Source organism: Trachypithecus francoisi, unplaced genomic scaffold (assembly GCF_009764315.1).
Source record: "Trachypithecus francoisi isolate TF-2019V2 unplaced genomic scaffold, Tfra_2.0 Lachesis_group1, whole genome shotgun sequence".
Taxonomy (NCBI): Eukaryota; Metazoa; Chordata; class Mammalia; order Primates; family Cercopithecidae; genus Trachypithecus; species Trachypithecus francoisi.
The window spans coordinates 101,578,751-101,598,729 of NW_022681454.1; the positions used below are offsets into that span (position 1 = coordinate 101,578,751).

The 19,979-nt window shown below is 38.8% G+C and overlaps 2 protein-coding genes across 3 annotated transcripts in view; one reads left to right on the forward strand and one right to left on the reverse strand.

Moving 5' to 3' along the window:
• Window positions 1-1,809: 1,809 nt before the first annotated feature.
• On the reverse strand, window positions 1,810-18,282 carry LOC117084924 (translation initiation factor IF-2-like). Its single transcript, XM_033213327.1, has 5 exons — window positions 18,262-18,282; window positions 13,654-13,798; window positions 4,128-4,762; window positions 3,027-3,094; window positions 1,810-2,350 (listed from the first exon to the last, which is right to left on the reverse strand). Exons 1-4 carry the CDS (start codon window positions 18,280-18,282, stop codon window positions 3,089-3,091), a joined length of 807 nt encoding a protein of 268 aa, XP_033069218.1. The 3' UTR covers window positions 1,810-2,350; window positions 3,027-3,088.
• The window catches only part of TET2 (tet methylcytosine dioxygenase 2), a 146,997-nt gene continuing 131,508 nt past the window's right edge, over window positions 4,491-19,979 (forward strand). Inside the window, exon 1 of one of the 2 annotated variants that reach the window (XM_033214910.1) lies at window positions 4,491-4,780. The gene's annotated coding sequence lies outside the window, so the exon portion shown is untranslated. The remainder of the gene's footprint in view (window positions 4,781-19,979) is intronic. The other variant, XM_033214911.1, reaches the window with a different exon arrangement.

A 19,979-nucleotide genomic window follows, 5' to 3' on the forward strand; every position in this document is an offset into this window, starting at 1 on the left:
ATACTTTTCATTTTATCTTATATTCTACTTTGCCCCATTAAATTAGTACACACATTGGATAGTTCCTGATTTCATTAATACTAATTTTCTTTATATAATTTGAAAATTTTAAAGAAACATGCAAATTATATTAAACCAATGAACTATTAATTAATTAAATATTAATTAAATTATTTACATTACTATTAATTAAATTAATATTAAATTAATTAATGTTAATTAAATATTTCATTGGGTTAGTATAATCTGTATGTTTCTTTAAAATTTTAATATTAAATTAATTTAATATTAATTAAATATTTCATTAGTTTAATATAATTTGTATTTTTTCTTTAAAATTTTCAAATTATATAAAGAAAAATTAAGCAGATAAAATCAGATTAGGAAAAAAGTAAGTAGAAATCATGAGATTCTATCTAGACTCTCATAATATTATAATCCCTGGGTTTAGACAATAATTTTTATTCATAATAATTTATATTAACAAGCTAAAGTATTATCTCTCAATATTTCATCTATTGGAGACTGTTAAAACTTAGTATTCTGTGTTAAATATGTACCTACATATGAAGTGCAGTAATGTAACCAAAGAAAACAAATAAGAAAGCGTTTTCACCGCAGTGACTGCTATGCTGTTTGATAGTCAACTGTCTTTTAAGCATGCAGAGAATCTTTATGTTATACTTTAGAAACATGTTTTTGGAGATGGGAAACAACAGGCCATGATTTTGTTTTTGTTAAAACACTACAATTTTTTCAAAGCAGTGTATATCACAACTATTTCTCTGTGTTGAAGAAAGTATCACGTTCTTAAAGAAAAATATAATCCCAAAACTTTGGGAGGCTGAGGCGGATGGAGCACGAGGTAGGAGTTCGAGAGCAGACAGGAGAATTGCTTGAACCCGGGAGGCGGAGGTTGCGGTGAGCAGAGATCGCGCTACTCACTCCACCCTGGGCGACAGAGCGAGACTCCGTTTCAAAAAAAAAGAAAAAAAGAAAATGCCCTGCCCTGCCCTGCCCTGAGTGCTCTGCCCTACCTTGCCTTGCCTTGTCTTTTTTTTGAAACGGAGTCTCGCTCTGTAGCCCAGGCTGGAGTACAGTGGCGTGTCTTGGCTCACTGCAAGTTCTGCCTCCCGGCTTCACCCATTCTCCTGCCTCAGCCTCCGGAGTAGCTGAGACTACAGGCGCCCGCCACCATGCCCGGCTAGAAAGAACATTTTCCAGTCTGCAGGAGGGGAGGAAATGAAGAATGCACCTATTATTTTTGTGTTAGTACAACATTTTAAAAATTGCATTGTGACACAAACTACCATCGTCAGCTCTTTAATGGGCAGCAGCAGACAGGAAACTGCCTTCACCCTAAGAGACTTAAAGACTGAGAACTGAATTAGACAGCAGGTGCACAGGCCAATCAAGTCAATTTTCTAACACAGAGTAGCATGTTGTGGAACTTGTTCTATTAGTCTTTTTTCTCCGTTAAGGAAGCAAGGATCTCTCTGTATGGAAGCAGTGCTGCTATTTCTAGTTTGAGGGAAAAAAAATGGTAAGGAAGTTGATAATTAATTGTTCTTTAAACAGCAAATTATATTTTAAACATACATTTTCCACACCTATAGGAGAAGGAATCTCAAGAATGCACACAATTAGTAAAAGCTGGCTCTGAATTACCCATACAAGTGCACACTGCGTTCAGTAAACAACTGATTATGCAAACTATATCCTTTCTTTCCCAGAAATCGCAGCTAAGGAAGAAGTTTTTAAAATCAAAAAAAAAAAAAACTAAAATATTTTATACTTGAAGGCCTTCAGAATTTTATTTCCTTTTGCTGTTGAAAGGTCACAACAGCCAAGATGAGTAATGTATTTTATTTTAAATTTCAAAGCGTCATGATGGTTAAGGTAGAGTGGAGGTGCAGAGAAAGAAGTTGGCAAGAAAATGTTCAGGGCCTGTTGTAAAACCAACTGCAAGCCAAATATGATTCCAAATAGGCAAGAACAACCTGTTACAACAGAGAGCAGTTTTCAAAGAAGAAATGAGAAGGAGGTGACTTGAAAGATCATTTCCCAAATATAACTAAAGGAACATGCGGATACTTTTATATTAAACACGTTAATATAATATTTCCATATATTATTAAACGCAAGAAGATATATAATTATATAATTCTATAATCAGAAAAAAAAATAACTCCTAGAAGTAAACAGTTTGTTATTGTAGTAGTAGTAGCTACCTGGGCACTTACCTAGTGCTCTTATTAAAAACTCACCACAACCCTCATGTCTTGCAGGTTGTTCAACAGATTAAAAGAAACCGATACCGAGAGAGTTAAGTAAAATGCACAAGGTCACACTGGTAAAAGATAGAGTTAAGAGTCACTCAGCTCTGTAAAACTCCAAATCCCATGTTTCAACTCTACAATACTGTGCACTATATAAATGTATGTCGTGGTCTTGAGAGAACTTTATTTCCTGGACTTGAAAAATAAGTCACAAGCGGAGCGCAATGGCTCACGCCTGTAATCCCGAGGCGGGTAGATCACTAGGTCAAGAGTTCGAGACCAACCTGGCTAATATGGTGAAACCGCGTCTCTATTAAAAATACAAAAAATAGCTGCGCATGGTGGCGTGCGCCTGAGAGGCTGAGGCAGAAGAATCGCTTGAACCCGGGAGGCGGAGGTTGCAGTGAGCCGAGATCGCCCCCCTGGACTCCAGCCTGGCTGACAGCGCGAGCCTCTGTCTCAAGAAAGAAAAGAAAAAGAAATACAGAAAGAAAGATCACAAAGAACTTTCCAACAGCTTAGATTTTAGAGTGTGTTAACAATTGCCAAGACCTAAGTGACACTTTAGTGTACAGCTAGAAAACATGGAACGACATTCCCATAAACATGAAATGTTTAGGGGAAAATGTACTATTTTCCTTAGTTTGTGCAAAATCTGAAATCTGAGTCAACTTTGTTTCAAAATGGAATAAACAATGTTTGACTGGACATACTAAACATTCTTATTAGCAACAATGCGACACTTACAAGGAGTTTCCTTTTTTACACTCTTTGAAGAGGAAATATTCCGATTTCGTAAAATTAGATCTTCACTTCTAAAGAAAGTAAAGATAAAAAAAAAGTGTGGTTACACAATGTAACTAGTATTGACTTAAGGGTATTGTGATCACCATGCAGTGATCCCATAAAAGTTGTGACCAAAATACCTACTTAAAATTTGAACGTCAGTCATGCGACAACATGTTAATGATGAAGGGAATATTTCAAAAACTACTATCTGACATAATATGATTCTTACTATGATTCATATGGGCTTTGTTCTTCATCTTATCTTCAACCAAAAAGTTGATGATTAGAAAAAGGAGCATTAGAATGGGAAGTAACACTACTTGACAATAGAGAAAAACTCCGGTCAAAGGAAGAACATAGTTACAGAGTTCCGAATGTCAGGGAAAATCAAGCATCCGTCATTCGGAATTAGCTCTGTATCGGTCGGTTTCTTCATTACTTAATTGTACGGGTGGAAACTACTTCAAAGTAGAGGCTCTTAAGAGAGGCAACTTAAGCATTTGAAAGTGCAGGTTTATTTCCTCCTAGCGAGAGGAGAGGGTCACTCGTTAGAAACCCATCTTGAATCTGTGAGACGCCCCCTTCTACTCAGCCCACGTGGCTAAAGTAAACAGAAGGTGGGCCGGGGCGGGGAGAAACAGAACTCGGTCAATTTCCCGATTTGTCGGGTCTTTAAAAACACAGGCCCCTAAAGCACCAAGGGCATGCCCTCGGTGAAACGGGGGAGCGCTTCTGCTGAATGAGATTAAAGCGATACAAAAGGGAGAAGAGAGCGCCGGCAAGGGGATCTAAAGGGTGATAGAGACGCGGGCCTCTGAGGGTAAGGTAGGCGCAAGCGGGTGTGTGGTGCGGGGAGAGGTGCCAGTGGGTGGAGGCTGGGGCCAGTGCGAGGGCACGTGCGGATACACTCTCGAGGAGGTGGGTGCGCGCAGGGGCGTGTGCGCGGGACCTCGAAGTGGTGGTGGAGTGTAGACCAACAAAAAGTTTCAAAGGGAAATCTTGGATGTCACGTCCTTGTCCAGGCACCCATGCCATCCCATCCTCCCACCTCGCCCCGACCTTCGCGCCTGCACTGCGTCTTCTCCCGGGGGTGGAGACCCGCCGAGGTCCCCGGGGTCCCCGAGGGCTGCACCCTTCCCCGCGCTCGCCAGCCCTGGCCCCCGCCCCACGCTCATCCGGGCGCACCACTCCCTCCGCGCCACCGCACGGCGTGAGGGCAGCCCAGGTCTCCACTGCGCGCCCGGCTGTACGGCCCCAGGTGCCGCCGGTCTTTGTGCTGGACGCCCGTTGCGGGGGGCTAATTCCCCGGGAGCCGGGGCTGAGGGCCCCAGGGCGGCGGCGCAGGCCGGGGCGGAGCGGGAGGAGGCCGGGGCGGAGCAGGAGGAGGCCCGGGTGGAGGAGGAGAGCCCGTGGTAGCGGCAGTGGCAGCGGCGAGAGCTCGGGCGGCCGTCGCCGCCTCCTCGCGAGCGCCGCGCGCCCAGGCCCCGCTCGCATGCGAGTCACGTCCGCCCCCTCGGCGCGGCCGCCCTGAGACGCCGGCCCCGCTGAGTGATGAGAACAGACGTCAAACTGCCTTATGAATATTGATGCGGAGGCTAGGCTGCTTTCGTCGAGAAGCAGAAGGAAGCAAGATGGCTGCCCTTTAGGATTTGTTAGAAAGGAGACCCGACTGCAACTGCTGGATTGCTGCAAGGCTGAGGGACGAGAACGAGGTCAGAGCGCTTCTCTTATGCCGCGAAACTCTCCCTTTCCTCTCCCCTTCGCTTTTTCTCGGGCTTCCAGGGACTGGGGAGCAAACCCTGTAGTGTCACCCACAAATACCAAGAGGGAAGAGGGAAGCTTCACAAATTACTGGAGCCTCTTCAACATGGCTGACAAATATAGTTTTAATTCCCTATACCCCTTTTAAACCTGTAGTTCTGTGTGCTCTTCTCTCCTCCTAGTGCTCCTCCCTTCCTCACCCAGAAAACTTACCTTTGTGCCTCCGACGAGCCGGTTTCCCGGCCTTTTAATCCGCAGAAAAGTGATTTTTAAATTTGCTTTCCTTTCTAAAATAGTTCAGCTTTGGGGGGCACTACTTTTCCCTTTAATCCTCTGCCCCTGTTTCTTTCGTGTGAGTGAAACGACTCTCCCGTTTATCCTGAACAACCTCAGAGAGAACACTGATACGGTGCTTTTCTACCCTTTTATCAGCTGTAGGGTCTGGGTCTGGGTTGGTGTCTGCCTCCTCCTACCTCCTTATCCCCCTTTAGGGGGCTGTACGAAGTGAATGTCACAGGGAGTGGAATTGGAGTACACTGAGTGGGGTTGTGTGTGTGTGTGTTTTCTTAAGTCCGCGCGTTTTGTTAGCGGCGCTGAGTGAAAGAGGAAAGAATAGTTTCTCCGGTTCCCCAAACAAGACCAGAACTCATTTTTCTCAAGGTACATAAGTCTGCGCTGGGCTGAGCCTTCCAGCCTGGAGAATGTATGTAAGAGAATTTATGGACAAATCTGTATCCCGGCTTTGTGTTTCTCCCGAATCAGCTTCGTTTGGTTCCTTGGTAAGTGACAGGCAGACACAAAGGCAGGCGCAGGCCCGGGGAGGGGGCGGGAGGGGGTGGGGAGCGCAGCGTTGAGAGTTGCAAGACTGCAAGGTCAGGGGCGCCGAAAGAAATGAAACCCAGTCCCAGCAAAGAAGTGAAGAGCAGATTTGTAACAGTCCCATCCAAATTTCTCTTTTGGGCTCTCTCTTTGGTCTTTCATCTCTCTGCCTTTCTCTCTGTGTCCCCTCTCTACTCTTTTCTTCTCTCTCATACATACACACACACACACACACACACACACACTCCTCGCATCTTGCTGAATCTTTTCACTGGGACTGCTTGTCTAGTTTTATTAAGCTAACACGGTTTCTATGGAGAGTTTTCTACCTATGACATAATAAAGTGTGGCCTAGATAGACTCCTGGAAAGGCCGAAAATGAAATATAAGTGTTACTTGCTGGTTATTCCCCTCATGATATACTTTTAATTACACTGAGTGAGTTCTTGCTTCTTCATCTAATGTTTGGGAATTGAGAAAAGGCTTATTTTCCAGCGGTAAAATTTAGTGAAATATTTATATATTTTACCTGTTTAGGGAGTGGAATAATATTCATGAATTTAATATCTCAAATCACACATTGTGCTTTTTCGCCTTCAACCAGGGATTATAATGGGAAACCCACATGCAAAGATATTCATCAACAAATGATCCAACATAGAAATAAGATTGTATCTTAAGGGAAGTTGGGATTCACAGAGAAAAGACATTGGTTTGGTTTGGTGTAAGACTGGTGGTATTGTTGCCTGGCTAATGAAATCATTATATTTGCATTTTAATGGAAAGTTGAAATACTAAGGGGAGTTATGTTCTTTTACATGTTTGTATATGTGCTTAATAATGTTTGGAATAGAATATAAATTTAAACACAATAAATATTGATTTTTTAAATGTTAAGCAGATAACTGTTAGTGAAGGGTTGGATAATCAAACTGAAGTTTAGAAGACATTTTATAGGATTTTAAAAAGGATAGAAGGAAAAACACAATAACAGACATTTCTCCATAAGTCGAATTTGCAAAACTATTTGTCCTTGATAGTTCACTTTGTAATTTTCTGTTTTGATCTTTGTTAATTTCATGTAGTTAAGTTTGCTTTAATCATTGATACGCGGGGTTCTTTCACATGATTACAAGGGAGAAGCATTACTTATCTCTGTGGAATAGAAACAGTTCATTGGTTAGTTCTTATTTGTCAAAAAAAAAAAAAAAAAACCACTTAGGATTTTACCATTAATGCTGTTCATGGTAAACTATCGAGAAAACTATGGTTAATTATTCCAGCAATTCAGAATTGAAAACTATTCCTTTTGCTAACAAACTAGTATTTACTTTTGGGGGACAACTTTTCAAATGTGGTATATACTGTCTTCAGGCTATTCAACTAATAATGGATGCAACATTTTCCACTCAATAAATAAGAATAACTACATTGGTTAATAATTTTGAATATGAAGGCTTGTTTTTTCCTGTCATCAAATTTAGATTCTTGTTATTTTGTGCATCCTACTTTTATGCTGAAAATAGCTGCTAATTAATACTGTATAAAGTATTTCAGTGATTATAAGGAAGAGATGTGTGTGTTAGTCACCCCTGTGAATAAAAGTAACATCCTTTGTTGGAAAAGAGAAATTATTTTAATAAGTATGGGATAGTTTACAATAAAAGACATAACCTCGGTTCTTTCTTGTATGTGATCGTACTACCTAGGTACCTGCTCCAAAAATTCCATAGGACTGTCTTGGGTTATTGAATTTTAGGAGCATGATAATGGACAATAACAACATAGATAGCTTTTCTTAACTATGACGTTGTTTTGCTTGTTTTCTTATTGAACTAATCATTAATGAGAAATTAACTTGCAGTGAGAGAAGTCCCTTCCTTTGTTTAAATTGTCATATTTGCCAAACTCTTCTTAAGGCTTTAAGTAGGTCTGATGTGCCAGTTTATGCCAGAAGCCAGAGGAACTGATATGATTTTGAGGCAGTGGCACATGGTCCTACTAGACATTGGCAAGTGAACATCACTTCCAGAACAAGTGAAGTGCACCTGCCAAGGAGTTGTTATGAAAGAATTCCAAAGTCCTTGCTGGGCACTGGTCTTGTATTAGGTAACAAAAACCGGAGTTAATGTTTTAGTTTCACTTGTTGAAGTTAAAAGTTCCCTATCAATTCTTCTAAGACTCCACCCCTAAACAATGTTATAAGTCAAATGTCACTATTGAAATGTATTTCCTTATTTGCTGACCTCATTAAGAAGCCCTTCTTATGATTCATAGGCACACCTCACAGAAACTCTATTTTCCATCATGCCCAAAGTCTGAGTAGGTAAATTCTTATGATTTCTTATGAAATTACCTTGAAATAAAATATCTTCAAAAGTTATGGATGCTTTACATTGTATGTCAGTATTTTAGAATATCTAACATTTATAAAATATTAGATCTACATTTTGTGCTTTAATTGCTTCTAATGCAAGTTGTTTTTGTTATTGTTTTAATAGAATTTCATAGTCATATCTGGGAATTTCAAATTGCTGGAAAGAGTCATCTTTGTTTTATAAATAACCATATAGACTGTTTTAATGTAATTGTTTCCTACCTTGGGAACAGGCTAAAACTTTGGACCAGCTGTCAGTATTTATTCATCAGAATAACACTTTGTCAATGATTATTCTACCATTGCACAGTAGTTCTTAAGGATAGTAATGGTACCAAAGCCAGCAGCAATAGAATATCTCCCAAGCCAACTTTACAATTGGAGCCTTAACTGTGGGAAAGACCAGTTGCCAAGTAGAGCTGGTGGTTATCTGGGAAACTGTGCTGAAGAACACAACCACAAATGATTTTGCCAAATATACAGTATTTACTTGGTCTAGATCTCCAATTTCTATTTCGACTCACTGCCAAAACTGACTGAATACTGTGACATTATTGAAGGAGGTTATGCAGTACATCTGTTGGTTTGGTGTATAGTAGGAGAGAAGGGTTCCAGGAGGGAAAGGGGAAAGTGAGAGCATGTTTTTTTTTTTTTTTAATCACTGTGACTGCAATCCAAAAAGAATTATGTATATCTGCTTATTTCCAGCATTATTTTTGTCCTATATTGTACATTGCAGAAACTTGCTGACTTAAAGTAGATATATAATCTTTTTCTCAATAGAATAGATATTTGGTTGTCCATTCCAAATAACAAATTTTGGATGGACGTGGTGTCTCATGCCTGTAATCCTAGCACTTTAGGAGGCCAAGGTGGGAGATCACTTGAAGCCAGGAGTTTGAGACCAGCCTGGGCAACACAGCCAGGCGCCACTCTCTACAAAACATTGAAAAAATTAATGGGGCATGGTGGTACATTCCGGTAGTCCCAGCTACTCAGGAGGCTGAGGTAGGAGGATGGCTTGAGCTCAAGCGTTCTAAGTTACAGTGAGCTATGATCACACCACTACGCTCCAACCCAGGCAACAGAGAGAGACCATATCTCAAACAGCAACAACAACAGCAAAACCAAACAAACAAAAAAGCACATTCTATCAGCTTTGATTTATGTTTTCTTCATTTGTAATGGCATGTAGTTAAATGTGTCATGCTTCAAAAAGAAGGAACAGATAGTAGATGGATTTTCAATATAATATATATTACATATGTTATATATTTTTAAATATATAAAAATATATAACATATGTAAAAATAAATTCAGTGATAATATCATCCTACCTGCAGTTTAAGAATTCAGAACTCAGGCTGGGTGTGGTGGCTCACTTTGGGAGGCGAAGGCAGGAGGATCACTTTGAGGCCAGGAGTTCTAGACCAGCCTGGACAACAAAGTGAGATAGCTGTCTCTATTCAATAAAAAATAAAAATAAAAATAAATTCAGAACTCAATGCTTTATACTCACTGAAAGTTGTTCCTCTAAACTGACTTGAAATCATGTTCCAAATAAACTGAGAATTAAAGTAAGAGACGAGGCCGGGTGCAGTGGCTCATGCCTGTAATCCCAGCACTTTGGGAGGCCAAGGCACGTGGATGACTTGAGGTCAGGAGTTTGAGACCAGCCTGGCCAACATGGCGAAACCCCATCTCTACTAAAAATGCAAAAATAGCTGGACACGGTGGTGCACACCAGTAATCCCAGCTACTCGGGAGGCTGAAGCCTGAGAATCACTTGAGCCTGGGCGTAGTGGCTCATGCCTGTAATCCGAGCACTTTGGGAGGCTGGGGCAGGTGGATCACCTGAAGTCAGGAATTCGAGACCAGGCTTGCCAACATGGTGAAACCCCGTCTCCACTAAACATACAAAATTAGCCCGGTATGGTGGCACATGCCTGTAGTCTCAGCTATTCTAGAGGCTGAGACAACAGAATCACTTGAACCCTCGAGGAGGGAGAGGCTGCAGTGAGCTGAGATGGCTCTGCTGTACCCCAACTTGGGTGAGACAGAGCGACTCTGTCTCAAAAAAAAAAGTAATAAATAGGAGAAGAATAAATTGGGATGAAGTGTTTTTGAAGGACAGTCTAGGATATAAAATGAACTGGTTGTTTGACTAAAAATACTACAAATATTTCTTTCACATTGCATTGCTTTTTTGTCTATTGGAAGGTAGGCACTGTTTTCTATGTCTTTCTATTCCCTAATAGAACCTACTATTGACCTCTCAGTCAATATTTAATGGATGATATAGAACTAGTGAAAAACCATACAATTTAACTAGAAAAAAAAGTATAATCTATTTTCTTTTCCTTTTTTTTCCCCCCGAGATGGTATCTTGCTCTGTCACCTAGGCTGGAGTGCAGTGGCGTGATCTTGGCTCACTGCAACCTCTGCCTTCCAGGTTCAAGTGATTCTCCTGTCTCAGCCTCCAGAGTAGCTGGGATTAGGAGCGTGCCTCACGAAACCTGGCTAATTTTTCTGTTGTTATTAGAGACAGGGTTTCACCATGTTGGCCAGGCTGGTCACGTACTCCTGTTCTCAAGTGATCTGCCTTCCCCAGTCTCCCAAAGTGCTGGAATTACAGGCGTGAGCCACCGTGCCCCGTATAATCTATAAGAGGAAAATAGTGTTAGGTGTCTTGGTTACAGTGATGATGGTAGGTGTGTTTTCCTTACATTTAATTTCTATAGGCTATGGCAGTTGCCCTATAAAAGCCACCCATTTTAAGTGCAAAAGTGAATAGTTTTCAGTAAACTTATATGGGATCATATATTTTTAATTAAAATATTTATTGAGATAATTATACATTCATATGCCATTGTATGAAATAGTACAGAGAGATTCCACATACACTTGCTCAATCTCCCCCAGTGGCAACATTTTGCAAAACTATAATATCATATCACAACCATGATACTGACATTGATATGGCCTACTAATCATATTCAGATGTTCTCAGTTTAACTTGTACTCATTTTGTGTGTTTTGTTTTATACCCTTTAATCACATGATCACATATTTTTAAGCCTTTTTTTCCTCAAAACAGAGAAGTTTAGCACAAAGGTTTAGCATCTTATCAATCATGTGATTGTGCTATTATGCCATATTAAAATGTGTCTCAGAATATAAGTTTTTGTTTTCTTAGAAGTCCTTTTTTTGATAGAATGGCCCTTATGTTAAAAATATTTTAAGTTGCTTTGTGACAGAGTAAGTTGATGTCATTTAATTCTCATCACAACCCTAGAGATAGGTATTATTCTTATCCCTGTTTTTGAATGAGGAAACTGAAGCCCAGTAAGTTTAAATAACTTCCTTAAGTTCATACAGCCGATATATGGCTTAGGCTTAGCCAGCATTTGAGTTAAGCAGTCTGTCTCTAGTGCCAAATCTTTTAATCACTATATTATACTTCCTCATTATCATTGATAGTTGTAAAAGTATATAATGTGAGGCCGGGCGCGGTGGCTCAAGCCTGTAATCCCAGCACTTTGGGAGGCCGAGACGGGCGGATCACGAGGTCAGGAGATCGAGACCATCCTGGCTAACATGGTGAAACCCCGTCTCTACTAAAAATACAAAAAGCTAGCGGGGCGAGGTGGCGGGCGCCTGTAGTCCCAGCTACTTGGGAGGCTGAGGCAGGAGAATGGCGTGAACCCGGGAGACGGAGCTTGCAGTGAGCCGAGATTGCGCCACTGCACTCCAGTCTGGGCGACAGAGCGAGACTCCGCCTCAAAAAAAAAAAAAAGTATGTAATGTGGACTATGTAGAGCAAGTCATAAAAGGAGATTTAAAATGCATACAGTTGTTCACATAAAAACTTGTAGCCAAATGTTCATTACAACATTATTAATAATGGTAAAAAATGGAAACTACCCAAATGTCTATCAGGTCATGAGTGAATAAACAAATTCTGGTATATCCATACAGTGAAATATTATTAAGCAATATAAAGGAATGGATTAGTGATAAATGCTGTGACACAGGTGAATCTGAGAGGCATAACAAAGGCCACATATGATATGCATTCAATTTTAAGTAACGTTCAGAATAGGCAAATCTAAGGAGACAGAAAGTTAGCTAGTTATTACTAGGGGCTGGGGTGGGAGGGAGGTGACTACTGATAAGTATGAGATTTCTTTTGGGGATGATGAAATGTTCTATAATTAGGTAGTAATGATTGCCCAACTCTTTGAATATGCTAAAACCCACGGAATTACATGCTTTAAAAGGATGAATTTATTGTATGTGAATTATATTTCAAAAAGCTGTTGTTATAAAAATGAATATAGTTGAGTTATTTGATTTATGTTATATCAGAAAATATCTTACATCTCATTCAAAAGAAATGCAGGAACTGTTTGGATTGAATGAGGCTAAGCATATCTTTCTAGGAAGATGGCATTAAGGAGTTTTATTATGCCTGTAATCCTGGCACTTTGGGAGGCCAAGGCAGGAGGCCAGGAATTTGAGATTAGTCTGGACAACATCCTCTTATAGATGAGAAAGATACTTAATCACTCAAAAGTTGGCATTGTGTTTCGTGATAAAAATAGCCTTTAGAGCTTATATGGGAAGATTCAATAGATAGTAATAGGTTATATGACTTGGTAAACAGGACTTAATGTATAGGTACCAGAAACTTTTTCAGATGTCTTTAGTTACCTAGCCATTCAGTTCAGGGGATGTAACCTGAGTGTTAAAAGGAATGTGACTGGGCACGGTGGCTCACACCTGTAATCCCAGCACTTTGCCAGCCCAAAGTGGGTGGGTCTCTTGAGCTCAGGAGTTGGAGACAAGCCTGGGCAACATGGCAAAACCCCATCTCTACAAAAAATGCAAAAATTAGCTGGGTGTGGTGGCACATCCCTGTAGTTCTAGGTACTTATGGGGCTGAGGCGGGAGGATGGCTGGAGGCTGGGAAGTTGAGGCTGCAGTGAGTCATGTTGGTGCCCCCACACTTCAGCCTGGGTGACAAAGTAAGACCCTCTCTCTCAAAAAAAAAAAAAGGGAATATCTATAAAAATTGCTGTTCTTGTTTGAATTGCTACAAAGTGCGGTTTAATCTAGAAATAATAACAAATTACTAGATTTGGGGGGTATTAATGTCTTATCTGTGCGAAAACAGAAGGGCAATGCAGGGCAGAGAATAAACTTCAAAACTTTGAGTTTGTTAACCGTTTATACTTCCACTTGTCATGTTTCAGATCTTAAAATTAAAATGGGAAAGTATCTCATAGGGTTTAAGCAAGTGACTTTTTTTCTGTTAACTGATATTGTGACATGTTGAAGATGTAAAATAAGGTTGAAAAGGGAATTGCTCTGCAGCAGTCTTCATAATGCCGGGACAAAGTGAGAAACAGTTAAGGCCCGAATGATGATGGCTCTCCATCTTTGCTATGCATGGCCGCAAGTATTTACAAATACCAGCAGAACTTCTACAAACCACTTAATAGTAAAATGAGTGCAGATTTTTAACACTAGTCCCTATGAAACTATGACTTGTAGTTTTGGACACACAGGGTGAATAAGTTGGGGTTGATTGTATTTGAATTTCTAATCTTATGTAATTCTAGATACCAGACATTCTTGTTTTGCAATGCTTCTTTCCCTTTTTATTCTCATGAGAACGTTTGGTTGCAGCCAGTTGGATCCCATACCTTGGGACCATGACTGATAACCAGAATGGAGAAAATTCACTGATCTGGAAACGTTGAGCTTTAGGCTAAGGTTCAGAGACATATTTAAGATAAACATATGATTGTACCCAATAAGGAAGTATATTGTCTTTATATAATTGTTATGATCACTTTTTCAATGAGTAACTATAGAATTTTGCTTTTTAAGAGTATGATCATGGCATCTATTTGTAGATTTGTTGAATATGTGTGGCAAGCCCAAGATAGATGCTCATGTTAGACCCCTCAAGAAGATGGTGTAGTGATGGTTGGTGTAGTGATGGCAGTAAAATATAATTTAGGTTCTGTTCTCCTTACTGGAGAAATGAGTAGCTTACTTATCTTCACCCTCTCTTGTTTTTCTTAAAACTTTATGAACCACCTCAGCTGACTATAAATTTTTGTACTAGTATCTCTATAATTCTAAAAAAGTTGTTCACAAGTTTGAGTGTAGTACTTCATCTTTGCTTTTTAACGCACTTCCAAAAAATGTAAATCTGTTCTCACATATTAGGAATATTTTGATTTGTTGTTAATTTTTAGCTTTGCTTTTTATAAGTAATTTATACGGAAGATACACCATATTCAAAAGAAGAAAAATGGGCTGTGAATTTTTGCTGATGTACTACTCTCTTCAAAGGGAATTGCCTATGTTCAGGCATAGAAATGCAGGCAGTCTGACATTTAGGTATGCCATGTAGAGTATTGATATTTCTAATTTGCTACTTTTAACATTTTGAGATTTGTCACAGTTTGTTCTGTGAGTAGGTAAAAGTAATGGTAATTTTAATTACAGTTGTCGTGCCTCATTAGCCATTGCTAAAACCTGCCTTACCAAATCACTTATTTTCTTGATGCAGTGTTAAATCTAGCTTCTATGTCCACATTATACATTAATGAGAACATTCATCCATCTCTCAAATGAGTTGTTATTATAGTAGTTTCTCCTGAAATAGATAATGCATAAAAAAAAAAAAAAAAAGAAAGAAAGAAAACTTCAATAGGGATAATGAAAGCCAGATAACATAGCATGGTATCTGAGTTATTCCTCCTGTTTTTCTTACCTGGCTGCACTAAGAAGGGCACTCATTAAAAATTACTATGATTATTAGTTGTGCTGTCTCTGAAGTAGAGCACCAGAATTTGAGAGTAATACAGTGATACCACACCCAGATTCTATCCATAATATACTGTCCTCGTCTTATTAATTTTTTAACCTGTTTGTTCTTTTAGCACTTTTCCTGCTTTTGTTTGAAGTCTCTTGCTTTGAAGTTATAGAATTTTTATATTTTCCATTGACTGTAAAGTTATCTTAGCTCTTTTTTAACTTTTCATGATATTTGCATTAAAAGGATCACTTTTAGCACCCTGTAATTAGTTCAGATGATTATTAGCTTTTTGTTTGTTCTACTGTGTACTATACTATATACATCATAACAGAAGAAGAAACCATTTCTACAAATACAGTATCTGATAGTTCATCAAATCAGAGTGAACATCTTAAAACGTGAATTGAGTTATTAAAATATTAATTCATTTATATTCCTATTTTAATATACCAAATGTAACTGATGAAAAGAAGAATACCATAAGTGGGTACCTTTCAAAAATGAAGGAAGAAAAAATCTCACAACTAAAGATTCTTACCACATAAATTATTTATTTTAGTAGATAATTATTTTAGTACAAACAGATACATTGTAGCAGGAAAAAACATACTTTAAACTTTGTCTTGTCAATTTTATCTTTCTTCCAATTTAGCCACTGAAATGTTTTTTTCTCCAGTGAAGTTATATTATCTACATTAGTTGAATGTAAAACAAGGTAGTACTTTACTTTTGGAGTTGTCTCCCACATTACAGCTTGTGGAAAAACACTGACAGAAAGCAAAGCTAATAGACATTTTGCTTTTGGCTCACCTTATTAATGGCTAAGATTTAATTATGTATTTCTACTGAAAAGCAAACTTGAAAGAGACATTTGGTTAGTAACTGTGGGAACTAAAAATTTCTATTTTTTTTTTCTTTTATATTTTTTGGTAGAGTCTCACTCTCTTGCCCAGGCTGGAGTGCAGTGGCATGATCCTGGCTCACTGCAGCCTCCTCCTCCTGGGTTCAAGTGATTCACCTGTCTCAGCCTCCCGAGTAGCTAGGATTATAGGTGCCAGCCACCATGCCTGGCTAATTTTTGCATTTTTAGTAGAAACAGGGTTTTGCCATGTTGGCTAGGCTGGTCTTGAACTCCTGACCTCTAGTGATCCACCCACTTTCACTTCCTAAAGTGCTGGGATTACAGGCATGAGCCACCACTCCAACACCAACTTATTTACTGTTACAACTTATTTACTTTGAAACAATTTATTCACTGTTAAAAAAATGTGGTTCTTGTTTCAAATAAGAAATTTTATGGACATCAACTAATTTTTTTAAACATATATTGTAATTTTAAAACATTTTTATTAACATGTTTTTCAAGAGCGTGGGAAATCTAGGGTATGGCATTTTAAAGTGACTTTAAAGACAATTCTTGGGTTTTGTTGAAGTCAGAATATTTTTAAAAATACATTGAGTTTAATTTACTACTGACAGTTTTTCTTCATTTATTTTTTGGCATTGTTATAATTAGTCATGCCTTAATCCTCAGGGTTTTTGGGAAACTCTTTATATTTAGGAGTTAAAAATTTAGTTGTTGACTTTGAAATTTTTCTCTAGTATTGATAAGAATTCAAGTGTTTAAGGAATGGCGTTTACTTGTTTTCTGTTCACAGACCCACTGTAAAAGATATAATGAATGTAGATGAAGGTGAAATCTGAGATAGGAAGAGAGGTAAAATACTAATTTTTTTTTCTTCACCCATGGAAAGCCATTGAATGCTGAATGGGTCATGTTGTAATTTAATTGGGTGTAAATTATAACTTTGTAAGTCATTTGCCTGCTTAGTGTATATCTCTGGTTTTTATGCAATCCATCTCTCATATCCCAGTTTACACTAAAGTAAATGAGCAAGCAAGAATAAGTCTTGCAAATAGAGGCAGTAGAAAGTGCATTCAGAATGCATTGCTGAAATTATAAAACTGATTCTAAATTGAATTAGGTAGAGCAGTTAATTTAGATTACAAGAAATGCAACAGGAAAAAAAAATTCCAGTTCTTCCTCTTTTTTTTGGAAAAAATAAATAAATATATAAAAGACAAATCACTCTTAGTTACAGATAATTCCTTGACATCTGTATGATCATTTTTAGGGCCAAAAAATAGTAGGTTTCTCTTTGGAAATTGTAGAAGCTTTCTCTCCCTCCAGTTACCCGCGGTCACATCAACATTTGACACGTGGGTACCGTGCACGTGGCAGCACTATTTACAAACACTGTCCTAGGATTCCAGAGACTCTTATGTAACTGGAGAGAGTAAGCTTTGAGTGTCTGTGGGCGGAGGAATCAACACAGTTTAATTCATGGTCAGCGAGCCCTTGTCTGGCTCTGATAGGGTCATGAACCAAAGATCAAGGTGTTTGGGTCACGATCTTCCCTAACGCATGGTTTTCCTACAAAAGCCTCAAAAGCTGTGCCTAAATACAAGATTAATCTTTTTTTATTTTTATTTATTTATTTATTTTTATTTTTGTGAGACGGAGTTTCGCTCTCGTTGCCAAGGCTGGAGTGCAATGGCGCCGCGATCTCGGCTCACTGCGACCCCGCCTCACCGGTTTAAGCGGTTCTCCTGCCTCTGCCACCCAAGTAGCTGGGATTATAGGCATGCCCCACCACGCCTAGCTAATTTTGTATTTTTAGTAGAGAGGGGTTTTCTCCATGTTGGTCAGCCTGGTGGTGAACTCCCGACTTCGGGTGATCCGCCCGCCTCGGCCCCCCAAAGTGCTGGGATTACAGGCGTGAGCTACCGCACCCGGCTAAGATTAATCTTTTTATGCACTGCAGCAAACAGAACTAGTCATGCCAAATCATTTTTGTGATGTGGGTAAACGTGAGCAGATGATGCTTTGGATCTGATTATAATTCACAGTACCCTTTTTACCTGAGGTTTGCATACCTGCCTCCCAGCCTCACAAAATGCCTTTAAAAAATTACATCTTGGCCGGGCACTGTGGCTCACGCCTGTAATCTCGGCATTTGGGGAGGCCGAGGCGGGTGGATCATGAGGTCAAGAGATCAAGACGATCCTGGCCAACACGGTGAAACCCCGTCTCTACTAAAAATACAAAAATTAGCCGGGCGTAGCGGCAGAAGCCTGTAATCCCAGCTACTCGAGAGACTGAGGCAGGAGAATCGCTTGAACCGGGAGGCGGAGGTTGTAGTGAGCCGAGATCGCGCCACTGCACTCCAGCCTGGGCGACAGAGCATGACTCCGTCTCAAAAAAAAAATTTTTTTTTTGATATTTGTAAGCATCTTAAAAAGCAAGAGAATTCATGAATGACTCCCCAAACCAAACAGTTGGAACAGAAAATACTCAAGAAAACTCTTGGTTAATCATGCTCTTTAGTATACTATTATACCTGTCTCTCCCCTTTCCGCATCCTCGGTAAATTCTCTCAACCCTCCTTCATTTTTAATTTCATATCAAGACCTAGAGCTAAAACAACAACAACAAAGCCTTAAGTCTCTATATTTAGGGAATGTACCTTCTATCCCAAATTGATTTTTAGAGCTTTTCATTTATTTTTATCAATACAAAGCAAGTTGGAATTTTAAAAAATAAGGCATCAAGAATTTAAATGTCTAACCATGTGTATTTGGTGTATGTGTATTGGTGCTATTCATTAGCTGTAAGCAGACTGGTTTGAATATTTAAAGTATGAACAGAATTTGAGTTCTTTTTGTATTACATCTAAGGATCATTTGAGATGGATGTCATCATTGATTATCCAAAGTAGAAGGCTTCTTGCCTAACAAAGAATTGAAATTAGATCATCAAAGAATTAATTTATAGTTAATTGAAAAGTTAGCTCATTTGACTGCTTCTTTCATAGAATTTGTTTTTGTAATTACACTACCTTTCTAAAGACAGGAAAAATCAGTCTTTGAAATGTGATACTATAAATGAAATATTTTTTAAAAATAAAGGATCTTTTCCCAAGAGCTAAACCAATCACCAAATCTGTTTTTTAAATTATTTTTGTTATTTATTTATTTATTTATTTATTTATTTATTTATTTTGGCAGAGTCTGCCTCTGTCGCCCAGGCTGGAATGAGGCGGAGCGATCTCGGCTCACTGCAACCTTCACCTCCTGGGTTCCAGCAATTCTCTGCCTCACGCTCCCGGATAGCTGGGATTACAGGCACTTGCCACGACACCCGACTAATTTTTGTATTTTTAATAGAGACAGGGTTTCACCATCTTGGCCAGGCTGGTTTTGAACGCCTGACCTCGTGACCCAGTTGCCTCGGCCTCCCAAAGTGCTGGGATTACAGGTGTTTTTCTTTAAGTAATATTTGGTATAAGAGAACTTTATATTTGGCATAATTTAAATATTATCTTACCAAATCTTTTACATATAGAAACTCAGGTTTTAGCCATTTAACATCTAAAGCTGTTCTCATTTAGAAGAAATTACCAAAAGAGTGACTCATTTAACAATAAAATCTAAGGATAGATATTTTTTCATTCTGTTGCAGAGCAAAAACAGCCTTCTGGGTATGAAAAGATATTACTTCTTTAGTGTTTACCACTTATAATTTATTATTGTACATTTCCGATACATTGAATTAAGATATGGTGAGAGTAGGTTATAGATTTTTAAAAGTTCTTATTTGCTTGATTTATCTACTTGCTTTTTTAGTGCCGGACTAGAAATGATGTATTTCTCTCAATTATCCTCAGCCTAAATAGTAAAAGCTTGGGTGAAATTACTTATGAGTGTACTTTTCCTGCACAGAGCGGAGCTGTAACTGAACACTCTTGAGCATTAACAAAAATCATCTTATCTTTTATTAGAACATTAATATTTTCCTTCTTTCTCAAACTTCTGTTTCACAGTAAATCATATATGGATATAAGCTGCAAGTGCTCAGAATTTGAGTAAGGCTATAAGTTAATGAATTTCTGCTAAAAGGATTTAAATATAACTGTCATTTGACTGTACTTTAGTTTCACTTGAAGGGGCAAGCATGCAATAAACATTGATGTATTCAGTGCATAGACTGTCTTCATAAAGATGAGACTGAGTGACAGTTGTCTCTGTATTATAAAATATCAAAATGGTGGATTGAATG

What these genes read in the sequence shown, in the direction of transcription:
- LOC117084924 (XM_033213327.1), bottom strand. Translation starts at nt 18,282, where the DNA reads ATGCGGAAAGGGGAGAGACAG. An exon ending in TGCGGAAAGGGGAGAGACAG is followed by an intron (nt 13,799 to 18,261) that starts GTATAATAGTAT and finishes TCTGAACCTTAG; the next exon opens with CCTAAAGCTCAACGTTTCCA. An exon ending in TTGCAAAACAAGAATGTCTG is followed by an intron (nt 4,763 to 13,653) that starts GTATCTAGAATT and finishes CTCGTCCCTCAG; the next exon opens with CCTTGCAGCAATCCAGCAGT.